Source organism: Juglans microcarpa x Juglans regia, chromosome 2D, assembly GCF_004785595.1.
Source record: "Juglans microcarpa x Juglans regia isolate MS1-56 chromosome 2D, Jm3101_v1.0, whole genome shotgun sequence".
Lineage (NCBI taxonomy): Eukaryota > Viridiplantae > Streptophyta > Magnoliopsida > Fagales > Juglandaceae > Juglans > Juglans microcarpa x Juglans regia.
The window spans coordinates 14,341,170-14,357,586 of NC_054596.1; the positions used below are offsets into that span (position 1 = coordinate 14,341,170).

General features: G+C 35.3%; 2 protein-coding genes across 3 annotated transcripts; one reads left to right on the forward strand and one right to left on the reverse strand.

Moving 5' to 3' along the window:
• The first annotated feature begins 6,671 nt into the window (after nt 1-6,671).
• LOC121250300 (short-chain dehydrogenase RED1-like) lies at nt 6,672-9,523 on the forward strand. The gene is made up of 3 exons (XM_041149397.1): nt 6,672-7,140; nt 8,323-8,482; nt 8,977-9,523. Exons 1-3 carry the CDS (start codon nt 6,804-6,806, stop codon nt 9,311-9,313), a joined length of 834 nt encoding a protein of 277 aa, XP_041005331.1. The 5' UTR covers nt 6,672-6,803; the 3' UTR covers nt 9,314-9,523.
• Nucleotides 8,141-16,414, reverse strand: LOC121250299 (regulation of nuclear pre-mRNA domain-containing protein 1B-like). Of its 2 annotated transcripts, XM_041149396.1 has the most exons (9): nt 15,732-16,313; nt 14,702-14,949; nt 14,457-14,612; nt 14,174-14,330; nt 13,901-14,043; nt 13,718-13,753; nt 11,468-12,176; nt 8,947-9,406; nt 8,141-8,529 (listed from the first exon to the last, which is right to left on the reverse strand). In XM_041149396.1, exons 1-8 carry the CDS (start codon nt 15,805-15,807, stop codon nt 9,399-9,401), a joined length of 1,533 nt encoding a protein of 510 aa, XP_041005330.1. In that variant the 5' UTR covers nt 15,808-16,313; the 3' UTR covers nt 8,141-8,529; nt 8,947-9,398. The 2 variants fall into 2 exon arrangements, with proteins under 2 accessions (XP_041005330.1, XP_041005329.1); XM_041149395.1 differs by lacking the exons at nt 8,141-8,529; nt 8,947-9,406 and having other exon boundaries at nt 11,320-12,176; nt 15,732-16,414.
• Between the last annotated feature and the right edge of the window lie 3 nt (nt 16,415-16,417).

Below are 16,417 nucleotides of genomic sequence, written 5' to 3' on the forward strand. Positions count from 1 at the left end.
AAATGTTAATATGTTGTCTAAATTTACTCCCTCACTTTGACTGTTTATGTATTTAATTTTTTTATTTAATAATTAAGAAAATAATTTTTGGTGTATTTGAGTATTTTTTTTAAAAAATAAATATTTAAATATGTTAAAAAATATATAAAAAAAATAATAATAAAAAGATAGATTTATAGTAGACAGTATGCACAGCGGTTATTGCTAAGAGACAGCCTAACACTACTCTTAATTGAAACCACCGATCATGTGGCGGTGGTACACAATCAGCTGATCATGTGGCATGCTTTGTGTGAGTTCTGCTTACTGTTTCAATCGCGTGAATATCTCCATCTAATCGAGTTAATAAAAAGATAAATTCTATTAAGAAGCCCCTCTTTGTTCAAGAAATTGTCATTAAAATTTGCTCCCAAAATTATATATATGCTATTATAAAAAAGTAACTTCTTGCCCACAAAACATTTTTTTTTTTCCATTTCCCTTCTGGTAGTAAAAAAATAAAAATAAAAATAAAAATGTTATCTTTCATCCATGTTGGTATTTAACCTTTATTATAATGAAGGCACAATTATAAATCATTCATCAATCATTAGATTAGTCTTTAATTTTTAAAATAATACAATTTGTCTAGGTGACTCAAACCTCGACAAATCTGAGGCCTACGGTAACGGTTTGGGAGTGTCGGTACACTACTCGTACGGTCGTATTTATATTTATAGAGTAAATAGTTAAAAAATACAAAAAATAAAATAGATAATGAGGTATGCGGATTTAAGTGATTCGATATAATATTTACGTTCACGAATCGTTTGGAGAGGTAAAGCCACTATGATGGAAATATTTTTCAATCTCTTATCTTTCTCTACAATGGAGGTCAAAGACCCTCTTAACTTGGAGAATATAATATCTCTCTAGAGCTTCTTGTAATGAGGTTGAAGAATATTCATCTTCTCCGTTTTCTAGAATCCCCTATCTTGGGAGCGGTCGATGAGAAATGTTAGCTTTATATCACTTCACTATCTTCTTCGCTTGTCTAAATTTCATTCTTCAAATTTTTTCAATTGTCTTGTTACTTCTTTTTCCTTCTTTGCATCTTGATTATTGCTTTATTGTGGACTGGGCCTAGTTCATCTTGGGCCCGATATATTTACCCCCAACACAATTAATAATTAGTGTGCAATACTTATCAATATTACGTGATAAAAATGTGAATGTAAAGTCAAATCTTAAAATTAACAAAAATGATATATTTATACAAATATTTAATAAAATATTATTATTTTATAAGTTTATTAAAATATTATTTAATTAAATTCCAAAAATAATAGATTGTATTCTACAAAAAAGTGGCAAAAATTGGACCCAACTGATAAAGCTGTTCTAAGTGAGCATCAAAGGAAAGTAACTAGTTGCGTATTCTGACTACTACCTTAAGGTAAGTACTCATACTGTGAGCATGGGACAGACAGAAAGAGAGAGGGCGTTCAGTTGGGCAAGCCACACGTGAATTGGCCCATCCATTAGTTTCCTAGTCAATCAATACACATTAAGAATTAGTTTGGTTTCTTAACTGCATTTAGTTCAATTGAGTTTGATTTAAATTTAGACATCTTTTTATATTTAAATACATAGTATTAAATTACTAAACTTATCTCAATTCAAAATTTCTTTACACGTGAGATTCATAACTTTTTTTAACTTTTTATAAATACATTTAAATTCATCTTAATATTCAAACACATCTAAATTCATCTTAGATAAGCTCCACAGAACTCACTCTATCATCCCAACTCATTACTATTTATAAACAATTTAACTCAATTCAACTCAACTCAATATCTAAACACAACCTAATACCATAATTATCTTGGGGGTACTTGGAACTATCTTACCAAAAGAAAAATAGTCCTTTCACTTTGTTATAATCCAACATCCCTATTTTGATTGCCCCAGTAATTGTACATATATAAAGAGTTAGGCTACTTTGCTGGCCATGATATTTTGCTCAAATTGACAGTTTGTTATTTTTTATTATTTTTTATTTATTTTTCATATTTTTTTAATCTATTTAAATATTTTAAAAAATAAAAAAAATATCTCAATACACTTAAAATTATTTCTTTAATCACTAAATAAAAAAAATTATCAAACGATTAAATTGAGCGATACAACCATATCCTAAGCAAAGTTTTGAATACCGTACCGGAAGTCGTACCGATCAAGGCACTGGAACGAAATATTTCGGTACCGGTACCGTTTCGTGTACCGTTTCGGGATAATATTTCGGTCCCGATACTATTTCGGTACCGGTACCGGTACCGGTACCGTTTTGTATACCGTTTCGGAATAATTTATACTTGAATAAATTATATATATACAAGCATTAACTGTATTCTAAAATAACAACAGAATAAGTCATAAACTCAATACTTCTCAATACAAGTCTTAAGTTTTAAGTTACAACTAACATAAAGTTATAAACATCAACATTATCATGATAAAGTCATTAACGTCACCACGTCATCAAAGATACTCATCCTCATCAAAAAGACAATAAGGATCAGGATTCGACATGTTAATCAAAATATTTTCATCAACGTCATCACTGTCATCAACATCAATACCAACATTATCATTGTCTTCCTCATTTAGTGAGGCTAATGGCTCCTCAATATTTGCCCAATCCAAATCTTCTCCATCAAGAAGCTCAGATTCTTCACCCACTCATTCTTCCATCAAATCAATATTTTCAAGATTGATTGGATTTAAAGCATCTCTTCCCTTTTTTATGCTCCTGTAAAAATAAAATCAAACATAAGTGAAAATATTATATATTTTTCAAGAGTGAAAACATTAGTATTAAAAAAATTTACTTCTCTCTCAGCTTCAAGTTATAACAAACAAATACTAAGTCATTCAAACGTTTATGCACTAATCTATTTCTCTTCTTCGAATGAATAAAATCAAATGTGCTCCAGTTTCTCTCACATCCAGTTGCACTACAACATTGACTTAGCACTCGAACAGCAAACCTTTGAAGCGTTGGAACCTCGCAACCAAATTGGGTCCACCATGCAACTATAACAATAATGCAATTATAAATTATTAATCAGTAAAAATAAAATAAGATAAAATTTAAAGTACAAAGTCACATTATTTAACAAATGATATTGATAAATGATAATACCTGGATTAATCTTATCACGCTGGCGGATTGCTAAAGAATGTCCAAACTCACCTATTGCATTCTTATACAAGTCAAGTTCTGCAATGATCTTATCTTGATTATCGGGATCAAGTTCCATCTTCATAACACAACTGTTGAAGCCTCTTACAACATCATTTTTATTTTTAAAATTGGGGCTATAGTAAATTCCAGGATTAAGAAAACAACCCGCCGCATGTAATGGACTGTGAAGCTGCCTATCCCATCTTGAATCAATGATCCTGGTGAATGGACTGAATAAACTAACTTTATTATTGCATCTTGCTTTTATGTTCTCTTTGGCTCTTTCCATTGCATCATACAAGTATCCCATTGTAGGTTTCTCATCCCCGTCAACAAGTCGTAGAACACGAACCAAAGGCTCACTAACTCTGACAATAAATTGACATTGAGCCCAAAACTCTTTATCTTCTAAAACGATCTCAGCTATCTCCTTCCCTATGTTACTCTTAGAATGACTTGATGCAATCCATTTATCACAAGTAAACATTTGTCTGAGTTCTTTCTTAAACAATAGCAAACATTGGATACTTAAAAAATTTGTCGCAAATCTTGTAATTGCAGGACAACACAAATCATGACCTTTGGTAAAGTCTTTTCTCATCAATGCCAAAACCCAACCATAGTTATAGATAAATTTTGTTATCTTTTTTGCCTTTTTTATAGCATCATCAATAAGGGGAAAACATATTGAATCAGAAAAATTCTCCAACATTAAATCTATGCAATGAGCTGCACATGGGGACCAGTAGAAAGAGCCATACTTCTGTTGTAACTTTTTTCCTGCAGCTTTATAACTTGCATCATTGTCCGTTATGAACTGCACAAGATTCTCAACTCCAATTTCTTGAACAACCTCATCAAAGATATTAAACAATGTTTCAGCATCTTTTCTAAGGCCAGATGTATCAACAGACTTCAAAAATATTGTACCTTTCGGACAATAAACTAGAAAGTTGATTATTGATTGTTGCTTCTGGTTTGTCCAACCATCTGCCATTAGTGAACAACCGGTCTCATTTCAAACCTTCTTAATTTGTTGCAAATAATCTTGAACCTCATCTACAGCCATCTTTAACAAATTTCCTCTCAACTCATATAAAGATGGGCCTTTGAATCCTGACCCGATGGCAGTCATGGCATCGATAGCTGGTTGATAAAACTTGGATTGAGCTGCATTGAAAGGCAGATTATCATCATACCACCAACGTGCTACAGCCATCTTTGCTTTTACAATCATCTCATTTGAAGACATAGAACTCTTAATTGAAGGTTGGGCCCCAGGAGTTGTTCTTGGAGCAAAAAATCTACTCAATCCACCCACTGACTTTCCAGTTCCAGATTCTTTCGACTTCCCCTTACCTTTTGAAAGCTGAGACTGTCCCTCTATACTATTACCATCATCAATATCATCAGATGTTAAATCTATATCGCCTCCAATCTCTGAACTTATTTTTCTTTTCTTCTCTTTACTTTTTTTCATTTCATTAAGCAACTCATTCATTTGCTATTTTACATCTTCAGTGACCTTTTTACATGCTTCTACATCGCCTGGAATCCCAGCTAGATGATACTTCAACCGAGTGATTCCGCCACCTCTAATTACTTTATTACAATATAAACATTCGATATTATTTCTTGCCCCTGGCACTGCACGTGCATGGGCCCAAGCTGGATTTTCTGATCTTACAAGAGCAAGTGCTGGAGTTGAACTTGAAGTCATACTACCGGTTGATTGATAACTAGACATTTATAACTATTAAAGTATAAAACATTAACACTTATAAGTAAGCCATTAAGAAGAAACTCAATCAAATCTAAACTATAAACAAACATCTATAAAATATATAAACAAACATCTATAAAAATATAATCTATCAAAATATAAACAATAAACAAACATCTATCAAAATATAATCTATAAAAATATAAACAAACATCTATCAAACATCTATAAAAATATAATCTAAAACATTTATAAAAATACAAACAAACACTATAACAATATAATCTAAAACATCTACAAAAATATAATCTATAAAAATATAAACAAACATCTATAAAAACATAATCTATAAAATATAAATAAACATCTATAAAACATCTATAAAAATATAATCTAAAACATCTATAAAAACAAATACTATAACAATATAATCTAAAACATCTACAAAAATATAATCTATAAAAATATAAACAAACATCTACAAAAACATAATCTATAAAAATATAAACAAACATCTATAAAAATATAAACAAACATCTATAAAAATATAATATAAAACATCTATAAAAATAAACACTATAACAATATAATCTAAAACATCTACAAACATATAATCTAAAACATCTATAAAAATATAATTATGATTTATTTATAAAAAAAGTAACCAAAAAAAAATCAAACTAAGTAATAAACAAAAAAAATAGTAAAATACCGAATTGAGGGCGATGGTCGGCGACGTGCGGTGCGACGAGACGGAGGGCAGTGGACGCTGGCAGCTGGCTGGCCGTCTGCGGTTTGGGACTCGGGTGCTGGCGCTACGCTGCAGCTGCGTGTGAAGGAAGAATTCAGCTTGAAAGTGAAAGAAGAGAAAAGAAACTGAGGTGTTAGGTTTTAATTTTGAGGTGAAATTCTAACTTTGCCCCTAATTATTTGCCATAATTTTGAAAATGCCATCAGCCTTAACAAATTAACACTCGACTGACCCGGCCGAAATATGTACCGGCCGAAATTTCTGTTTCGGCCGAAACATAAAATATCGGCCGGTACACCCGATTTTTAAACCGGTACGGAATAGCATATTTTCGATACCGGCCAACTGGCCGGTACGGCATGTACCGGCCGGTACGGAACGGTATCCAAAACAGTGATCCTAAGTACGGACAACAACAGTAATAGCCATCCACTATAGGGTGGTGGCTCTTTAAGGCTCCCTCAAAAGCTGCCCAAGGTAGAGCCACCTATGGTGGCCTCTGAACTTCTCAAAACTTCCAAACATAAAGATATAAAATGTAAAATATATATAATTTTTTAAAAAGAGGAAATATTTATTGCAGCTTATTGTATGATGCAATCGCAATCCTGTACTATATTTAAAAATAAAAATTTACATGTGGAGTATACGGAACGGTTGATATATAGTCGCACTTTTTAAAAATGTTAGATAGACGTACGAGCCTTTTTTTAAGAAAATAAAATAAAATATTATTTTTAAAAATTAATCTAATTTTAATTTTTTTTAAAAAAAAATGGGCGAAATATAGCATTTTTAGAGCAATAAATTATGAAATCTTGCCAACTACATATAAGAGTTGACCCTCTGTATGGAGCCCTTGACCCTATCTCCACACGGTTGGGACTTGGGGGTATACATCATCCGATAATTTATTTATTTCATTCTTCCAACTATCTTATAGATTGGCTCGTGAATGAGAACGATATCTCATTACTACGGGAGAAAGAAGCTGTTTTTCTCCTTCCACTGATTTTGACAGAAATTGCTCCTTGTTATCAACGAATACCTGGGGATTCGGAAATCTGGGTATTTCAAGAATCAAGCTTTTCAACTGTCAGATGGATCCATACGGCAAAGAAGTGGTATTAATCACGGGGTGTACAACTGGAGGCATAGGCCATGCCCTGGCCCGGGCGTTCGCCGCCAACGACTGCCTGGTCGTGGCCACCAGCAGGTCCCGGGGTTCGATGCCGGATCTCCAGAACGACCCCAGATTCTTCCTGCAAGAATTGGATGTTCTGTCAGAAGAGAGCGTACAACACGTCCTTGCCAATGTTCTGGAGAAGTATGGTCGGATAGATGTGCTGGTTAATAATGCTGGGGTGCAGTGTGTAGCCCCTCTTGCTGAGATCCCTCTCTCTGCTGTCCAAGACACTTTCAATACCAATGTCTACGGTAATAATAGTCTTCCTCGTTATATGTCCATTCTTCTCTTTTTCCTCTGAGTTATGCTTAATCTGTGTTTCTCGTTTTTTTTTTTTTTTTTTTTTTAGTTTCTTCCATGACGTTTATGGCATTTTTAGCGATTCCCAACATAGTAAAAGAGGATCTATGAGTTTGCACTGCTGACTTTTGATGTCCTGCTGATGGTGCAAAAACTGACAACTTATGAATGGCATCGTTATTCTTGTGGATCTCGAATGATTTTATGTGTGAGTGGGTGTCTGCGTTAATAGTGGAAAATTCATGATTTCAGCTTAAATTGCTCACACCTTTTATCAGTTGGGGATGTAATTTGGAACTGTGTTGTGATGGATCTTTTACTGTTTACATCCTGGAAAGCTAATTCCATGGATTGATTTTTCAGAAACTGTATCACTTATATTTATGCTGCGCTGGCAGACTGATGCTCTTCTAGTAACTATTCTTTATTCTCCAAATGAAGGACTTCATTCTTCTACTTGTCAGTTTCTGAAACGAGGCAGAACATCCATGCCTCCTTCAATTCAATACACTATGCGACAGTTCAATTCAACACACACACACAAACAAATACTTGACTTGTAGCTTGTTCCCAATAATGTCCTAGGACAGGAATACTTGGCCCCGAAAGCATCCCCTGTGACTGACAATATCTTTTGTTGAATGAAAGCTGAAGGGTCACATTACCATCCAGAAAGCTTGGAATTTATCTAATACTACAAAAAAGTTGAACAGAAAGATGAAGCATCACATTAACATCCAGCAAACTGGTTGACCACATCCTCTAGATCTTTCTAAACCTAACTGCATAGTTGACCTAGTGAACACATTGATGCAAAGGAGTAATTGGATGATTGGGATTGTGAAATGTTTCAAATATTATAATAAGTTTGGCTATGGATATGGAGGTTAATTCCAGGTTTTATACATTGTAACACCTGGTGCTGCGTCTGATAAACAAACCTTTTTGCGATTACATGTAGAGGCAACCACTACTTGTTTTTTCTCGGTGAACGAATCTCTTCATTTCTAATTCTTTTTTTTTTTTTTTTTTCATTCTCAAATATCTCCTATTTCTTTGTTTACTTTGAGAACGTTGTTAACAGCGTGTATAATAAGATCCATTTTCTTTGTTTATATTGTCATTCTTGATAGGTCCACTACGGTTGGTTCAAGCAGTTGTTCCTCACATGGCATCCAGGAAAAAAGGAAAGATTGTAAATGTTGGAAGCATAACTGTTATGGGTCCTGGACCATGGTCCGGTGCCTATACTGCATCCAAAGCTGCTCTGCATGCACTGACTGATACATTGAGGTATGTATATTCCCTGGATCAATCCTTATAATAAGCGAAGTTTACATCTGCATGAAAACAGAAGGTATTTCCCCTACCCTGCAAAAAGAAGAAGCGCAAAAAACCAAAAGAACTTGTGTGTTTGCTTGCATAGTGTTAGTGTTGTCAGTTATTTTGCTTATAGGGCACTGCTATAGATGCACAAAGATGTTGATGAGAATTATCTTACTAAACAAACTATTACTGTTTAGCAGAATGACATGTTGGAAATTTCATGAAGAAACCCAATGACACAAATATGTTGAATGACTATGTTTACAAGTTAAAACTTGCACATCTATTTCATTTTAGAATGAGCATGGTTATCTAATCCAATAGGAGGTCATCTACTAGTCCTTGGCTTTTTTATGGCTTTCTCCTTCTTACGGGCGAGTTCAGTGGGTTACTGAAGCTATTGGAATAAAAGGTTGGTGGATCCTTGTTACCTGGTAACAGAAACTCCATGTTACATGCAGATTGGAACTTAGACCTTTTGGGATCCATGTTATCAATGTTGTCCCAGGAGCTACTAGGTCGAACATCGGGAATTCAGCCATAGCCAACTACAACCAGATGCCTGAATGGAACCTATACAAGCCCTTTGAAGCTGCCATCCGAGAGAGAGCGCATTTTTCACAAGGAGATAAGTCGACCCCTTCAGAGGAGTTTGCAAAGAAGACTGTGGCTGCTGTGCTGAAGAAGAATCCGCCAGCCTGGTTCTCCTCTGGCCATTACTCCACCATTATGGCAGTCATGTACCATCTGCCACTCTTTATTAGAGATTTTATTCTTAGATTAGCAATGAAATGTTGAATTGCAACTTCCTGTTCCCCCCACTTGTGCTGAAAATAGGCACACACATGACTGCCCCACACTCTTCATAATTCCAAGATCCTTCTTAGAAAACTGGATGACAAAGAAGGTGATAATTAATGTCTGTAAAAGGTAATCCATATCTTTACGTTTTCGTTGAGTATACAATGATAGCTGGACAATGAATAAAACGGCTGGCATATTCTCTCAGACCAGACATGGTTGAGGCCATTTATGGCCACGGTTGTCTTTTTTTTTTTTTTTTTTAATAGATATATATATATATATATATATATTTTATGGTTCCCAGTTCTTTAGTGGGTACAAAACAAATCTTTAAAAATCAATATTAAAAAAATTCAGTTGCCTCGGAAAAAAGTAAGAGTAATGCTATATATTATATTCTCATCCTATTTTGATCATATTAAGTGGTATGTGGGATATTCATCATCATTAGATGATAAAGAAACATGTAATAAATGATCATTTAATGGTAATAAATGTGCCACATCATATTTAGAGCATCCTTATTAGCTTGGTCAAACTCCAATGATAGCTAAACTTTAGCCAATATGTGTCAAAAAATCACTATATTGGATTGGGCATCTTTATAAAATTTTAGACTTCTACTACAGTAATTCTCCAAATTTGTAGGTGAACAGTAGGTTAGTCAAATATTAAAATATTCAATTCTCACTCATCTCACAAAATATGTAGGTATTTTTTGTAATTAAGAAACTTGGTTCGATTTATTATTATTAAATATAAAATGTGATAAATAAATTAATTAGAATGTTAATTATTAAGTTAATTATAATGATAAGTTAATTATAATATAATTATTATTAATATTAATATAATATTTAATAAATGTGATAAATGTTAATACTAATTTAATTAGAATATAATTATTATTAATATTAAATTGGTAGAATTATAAATGTGATACAAATAAATTAAATAAATAAATTATTAAATTAATAATATTTTTTTATTATATAGAAAGTAAATGGTTAATCCAATCTGGAGATTGAATTTAAATAGAATAGGCAAATGTAAAAAAGTGTGATATTGACTAAATTTTGAAGATAAATTTAACCAAGCTAACGAAGATGTTCTTAGTAGAATGATAATATGCTATATATAATTTTCCTTTCTCAAGATACCTTTAAATTTTATAAATTCATTTGTACAACCCAAAGCGCTATGCGTACCGCAGATGAGTTAGACGACGGCACGCCAGGGTCAGGGACTCAGGGTCCAACTACATATAGTCTAGAGCGTATATATTGGCTGCACCAATTTCAATTTATTTTCATGTCGTTTTGGTTATAACATCTAACCCAGCAAATGGGACATTGGGAACCACCATTACAAGTTTGCCCTCACATTTTCTAAATTTTAACCTAGTCGGCTAGTCCAGTTCCATTTTTTAGACTTGGGAGACATCGTGCAACAGATTCGGCCGAACTGACTTTCCAGGAATCCCGATTCATCGCTTATAAATTTCACTCTGAAACGATATATAAATAAATATATATTTTTTTTTCTCTGTATATACTTCACAGTAGTAGATCACTCTCAGTGCGAGCCCAGGGGCTGACCAAGATGAATTAATTATGATTAAAGTTAAAAATTAAAAAAACATTATTAGAATATATTATTTTAATATTATTTTTATTTTAAGATTTAAAAAAATTAAATTATTTATTCTATTGTGTGAAAACTTAAAAAATTTATAACGCTTAAATACGATGAGATATGAAAACAAACAAGTCCCGATACGAGATGAGTTACACAACTTTTTTTTTTTTTTTTTTTTTTTTTTTTTTTTTGTTTTTTTGGCAATCTGAAGTGACCACAACAGTTCCTCTAAGAAAAGAAAAATCTTATTTTCGATTTCGATTTCAAAGTAGGTTATAAAGCTAAATCCCTAGTCATTTCGGTGCATCTGGGGAATCATCCCGATGGGCCAATTGATTTCCAGTTATCAATAAATCCGTCGATTAAGGGTATTAAAGGCATCCGAATTATCTGCAAATCTCAACAACGCCAATTTGAGGAAGACAAAAATGAATGTATGAAAACAAGGTGACCTGATTAACAGCCTATCTAAACTCAATTTACTTTGTCACTGAGAATGGCGAGGATTACCATAGTATACCATTCCTGGTGGCTGCAGTGGCCGGAAACTAGGAGGTGCCGGGGGTTGCTGTGTTAATGGTATTGTTTGCTGCTGAGTTACTTGCAAAGTCAAAGGCACTATTGCGCTGACCATATGGGGTGGGGGAGGTGGGGGTCCTGGCGGTAAGGGTACAAGGCTATTATAACCATAAGGGGCCATGATTCCTCCTGATGGCTGTAAATACTGTTGGGATGGGTTGGGAAGTATATGATATTGAGCTTGAGAGGTTGGGGCATGGTTTTGCATTGCTGATTGCGGAACCAAAACTGATTGATATGAATGATTTGGTGGCACGGTAAATGGCTGTGCTGACATGAAAGCCTTAGGATCTGAGACTGGCATGGACATTTCAGGTTTTGCCATTGACTCGGAGCCTGAACTATTGGGCATGGAGGTGAGTGAATTTGGTGGTGCTGAGGCCTGTGTTAGACCAGCATTCTTAGCCTCTTCAGCTGCAAATGTAGAAAGAACAGAAGTCATAATCAGTTGAGATGAGCTAGAAGCTGCAAGCTTGTCTGCAACCTCAGCTGCAATGGCAGCAGCTGACTTCCTAGGTGTTTGTTCTGCTTTTGTGTTTGCATCAGTTGTAGTGGTTGCAGTAGATGGGTTTGATACGTAATCTTCATCATCAACTCGCTTCCGCATGTTGCCGGCTTCCTCTGCCTGTGCCTGAGCTACCTATAAAATTGATTTAGATACAGAGTGATTAGCTAATAATCCAATTCATTACACCAATCATATCCTCACAGTATACCATATTTTCTCCATATACAGCTGCATAGCACAAAGATTTAATAGGGCACCAGTTATAAATAAAGACAAACTCCTACATAATTTGCTTGTGTGCAAAAACAGTAGATCTATAATTAAGATTCCTGATAGGGAAAGGACAAGAAAATAGAGTTCGAGTCTCAAAGAAAGTTCAACATCTCAACGGGCAGAAGAAAAAAAATCAAGGTCAATATAACCAAAATAAACAGCCATCCCAATTAGGCCGTACTTCTGGCATTTCATGTCCCATTTCTTATTACTGCACAGAAACCCTTGTTTATGGTGATTGACCTTTGATAAGTACCTTTCTTACACTAAGGATGCTTTTGCTGCAGATCCATGCATGGTTCTATTCAATGGGGAGTAACTTTTATTATGAAGGCTAATGATTGGGAGGTGAATCACTTCTCGCCATTTTTTGATAGCTTGTGCTTGCACATGGTGGGACAAAATGATGAAGATAAAATAATTTGGGGACAATCTAGGAGATCCATGTTTGAAGTAATGCCATTTTACAATTCTTATGTTTCTACTTTTCAAGAATTTCTAGCACTTGTCCTTTTGCTAGTTAGGTAATGCTCTTGCACACTTCTTGTGCACTAGGTTACCACCCCTTTTCGTCATCAATAAAATCTTATCATACTCATCAAAAGTATCCAAGAGCAATTTTTCATCGAAAGACACTTAGCTCCAAAGAAGTCAATTAAACTTCATCATGTATTGAACTTGAAATCAATTGCATTTATTAGCCCAGGCAATTGATTAGCCCAGAATATTCATCCAGAACGGAAAGTGGACAATACAATGGAACCTAAGCAGCTTAGGTACCCTCTGGCCAACTGAACTTCGAAAAGGAACGTGTAGAACAGACCAGAATAATAAAAACACGACACTAAATTTCTTTCTCAAAATAATAACATGAGCAACAGGTTGCCTAGACATCAAATCATGCAATTTACTGCTACCAAATCCTTTGTGGTGGCAAAGCTTTGAACTTTGGCATACAAATGCCACTCCCAAGAATGACCACTCAGTAATAACTCCAACCTAAACTCAAAGACTCTAGCACTGATCCATATTTACAATATTCAAACTTCAATGATAACTCTTATTTTCGCTTCAGGCTTCCTGTCTAGCCAGAAGATTTTGTGTTGACAGTGTTGCTTATTAGCCTGATAGTGAGCTACTATTCTGAAGTTCAAGTTTCTCTCACATAGCATGTTAAAAAAAATCCAGAAAGCAAAGTGAAAAAGAATTCAAGGAGATCATATTAAGTAGCGGAAAATGTATTAGTGTCACCCAAATTTATAATTTCTCTACATTGTTAAGAGCATATAATGGCACAACCAAAGAGGTAATTGTATAATAGCACATATGCTAAATATAAACCCATCTTACAACAGGGAAAGAATGAATACAGGACAAAGTTTAAGGACTAGTGAACATACTTGCATCTGAGTCCGGACATTCTCCAGTTCGGACTCCTGGAAAGAATTCAGAAAGTAAGCACAAAAAATTGCGGATATTCTTCATGTGTTGCATATAATACAAAACGGATCACCAGTAATCACATATATTAGATGATTAAAAAACCCATTAGACAATAAAAAAACGGTGCTATGATCAGGCACCTGTTCATGGAGGGCTTCTTTTAACTGAGATACAAGCGCTACTCTACTTGCTTCAACCGATTTAAGTTTTTCAATGCACTGTTTCAAAATATTTTCTTCCTCCTCTAGTTCTTTGGACAGATCTTTCCGCTTTGGATCTTTAGCTGGGGGGACAAAAAACACAAGCTTTAGAGACCCTTCAGATGTCTTCTAGGAAAAAATATGCAACAACAAAACAGTCAAAAAGAAATTATTTTCAAGCTGCCTTTTCAATCCACATCGTAGATGGTTTACCATTTTGACAGGAAATATCAACATCTTTCTCCATCTTCCTCACACGGTGAACCGCAGACTTGCATTTACTCATTTCTGAATCTTCATTGGGACGTTCGCTGAGTACCAAGTGAAATGCCGACACTATTTTCTCGGCCATACTTCCAATGGACAATTTCTGTTTCCAAAGTAATAAGTGAGTGGCATCTCAGAGATGCAGAGAAATATGTAAGCCTGTGTAATTTCTAAACAATCTAAACAAAAGGCACCAGAAAGATAACTGAAAAAAGGTCCTTGTTCAAACCGTTCTAATGGAGCGTGAATCCCTTTTTACAATTCTGACTGAACGCGACCTTTTTTTGCTTAACTCCAATGGTTGAGGCAGTTCTTCTCCAAGCATTACATCTTTGAGGCTCCGCCCGCGGGATCCAAACACTCTCCTTTCTTCCCATATAGCAACCTAAAAATTATTCAAACACTTGTTTGATAGGCGATAATGAATGGGCCATACCATCAGCTTTAAACACATATAAAACAAGAAGGCTATACCAATCTAGAGACCACATTTTTTCCATGATCATCCCCTTTCTCAAGTACGTCTTTGAGTGCACCGGGGAGAACCTTCCAAAACTCGGTAACAAATTCATTTCCTTTGCGCTTGCTATTCTGTAGAATGTCGTTTGCAAGATACAAAAGGGGAACTTTCTGAACCATCTGTGAACTGTGGAACTGTTTATCCCATGTTGTGACAATCAGTTCTGCTTTGCTCCGGTGAAATATACACAGATGTGACAAAGCTATGTAAAAAGTCAAGAAAAGACACCATATTGCATAACAAGAAAATGCGAAATCATGGGAATACCCAATCTACATAAAATTAAGGTTTTTTTTTTTTTGGGGGGGGGGGGGGGGGGGGGGGGGGGGGGGGGGGGGGGGGGGGGGGGGGGAGAGTCGGATACTATCATTGGGCTTCAATTGATACTACCAGGCTGTTAATAATCTGAATGTTAATCAGCTATGTTCAACACGTATGGATTATGTCGCTGTCAAGACTACCATACAGCCAGCTGCAAATTTATCTTTCATACCAAGAGCAAGCATATGAGGTGTCTTCAAGTACCTGAATGTTCAATTATCTAAACAACTACCTAACTTATATTAAGGGCCCTTCAACCTACTTTACCAATAACTCCAACGGTTTGAGGTCGTTTTAGTAAGATAGGTATAATTAAACCAGGGAAGGTGCATAAAAAATTTACCATCCAATGAGTGACTATTGTTCCAGACGAATTATTTCCTAAGTAAAGAAATAATTACAAATAACTTAAACTGATGGCTTAATCAGAATCCATAACTTTTAATTGTAACTCAAACCAGTAGAAACCCAGCCACATCACTTCAAATTACTGATTTCAGCATATATGTAACAACGGAAACGAACAAACATATACACACACAACATAATAACTTCATAAGCCCCCGGCACCCACTTTTGTTCCTCGCGAAGAATTGAACCGTGTTCATTAAATTAATAAAAAAAGTAAACAAAAAGTTAAGTTGAACAATAAGAAAAGGATACTTTCAATGCACTGCTGGGTGCTGTTGAGCTTGGAGAGCTTATCTGCAAGTATCTGCTCAGTGAATACACTATTCATCCCACCTCAACCAATGCCTCTCTTAGACTCTCCCACCAGCTCAATAGCGAATGAAAAACCCTAACGCACCTCAATCAAAAGCACTTAAATAGAAAACCCGAATTCAAACTCTCGAGAGCCCCATAGACGTATTCAAGCACGCCAGTAAAAGTTCTGAGCTTAAAACCCTAAAATTCAACGGAGGGAGCTACAAGAAGCTTCGAGTGGATAAAACCAATGCGTTTCGTAAGAAAATTGAGCAAATGCATGGACTGGAGAGGGAACGAAATGGACAGCGAACAGAAGAAAAGGAATTTGATAGAGCCCGAAAACAGGTACCGTAGAAAGAGAGCGAACGAAAAGACGGGGTTGGAGGAAACAAAGGAAATTGTACGGTGAGAGAGGGAAGGGATTGAGAGAGAAATCAAGGAGCTGTCCGGACAGTAGGATATGAAAGGTGTTATTGGGTTCGTGCCCTAGAAAAGGGGTCCTCTTCTTGAAGAGAACGCAATTGAGATCGGGATGGAAGGGGTGTGGCCGTTGCGTCGGTGTAACTTGAGGACTCGGGCCATTCGGCAGAACCCACGTGGCCATGACGACTCAGGAGGGAGAAGAGAGAGTAGTAGATTAT

What these genes read in the sequence shown, in the direction of transcription:
- LOC121250300 (XM_041149397.1), top strand. Translation starts at nt 6,804, where the DNA reads ATGGATCCATACGGCAAAGAAGTGGTATTAATCACGGGGTGTACAACT. An exon ending in TTTCAATACCAATGTCTACG is followed by an intron (nt 7,141 to 8,322) that starts GTAATAATAGTC and finishes CATTCTTGATAG; the next exon opens with GTCCACTACGGTTGGTTCAA. An exon ending in GCACTGACTGATACATTGAG is followed by an intron (nt 8,483 to 8,976) that starts GTATGTATATTC and finishes TGTTACATGCAG; the next exon opens with ATTGGAACTTAGACCTTTTG.
- LOC121250299 (XM_041149395.1), bottom strand. Translation starts at nt 15,807, where the DNA reads ATGAATAGTGTATTCACTGAGCAGATACTTGCAGATAAGCTCTCCAAG. An exon ending in CACCCAGCAGTGCATTGAAA is followed by an intron (nt 14,950 to 15,731) that starts GTATCCTTTTCT and finishes CTTTTTACATAG; the next exon opens with CTTTGTCACATCTGTGTATA. An exon ending in ATGTCCGGACTCAGATGCAA is followed by an intron (nt 12,177 to 13,717) that starts GTATGTTCACTA and finishes TCAATTTTATAG; the next exon opens with GTAGCTCAGGCACAGGCAGA.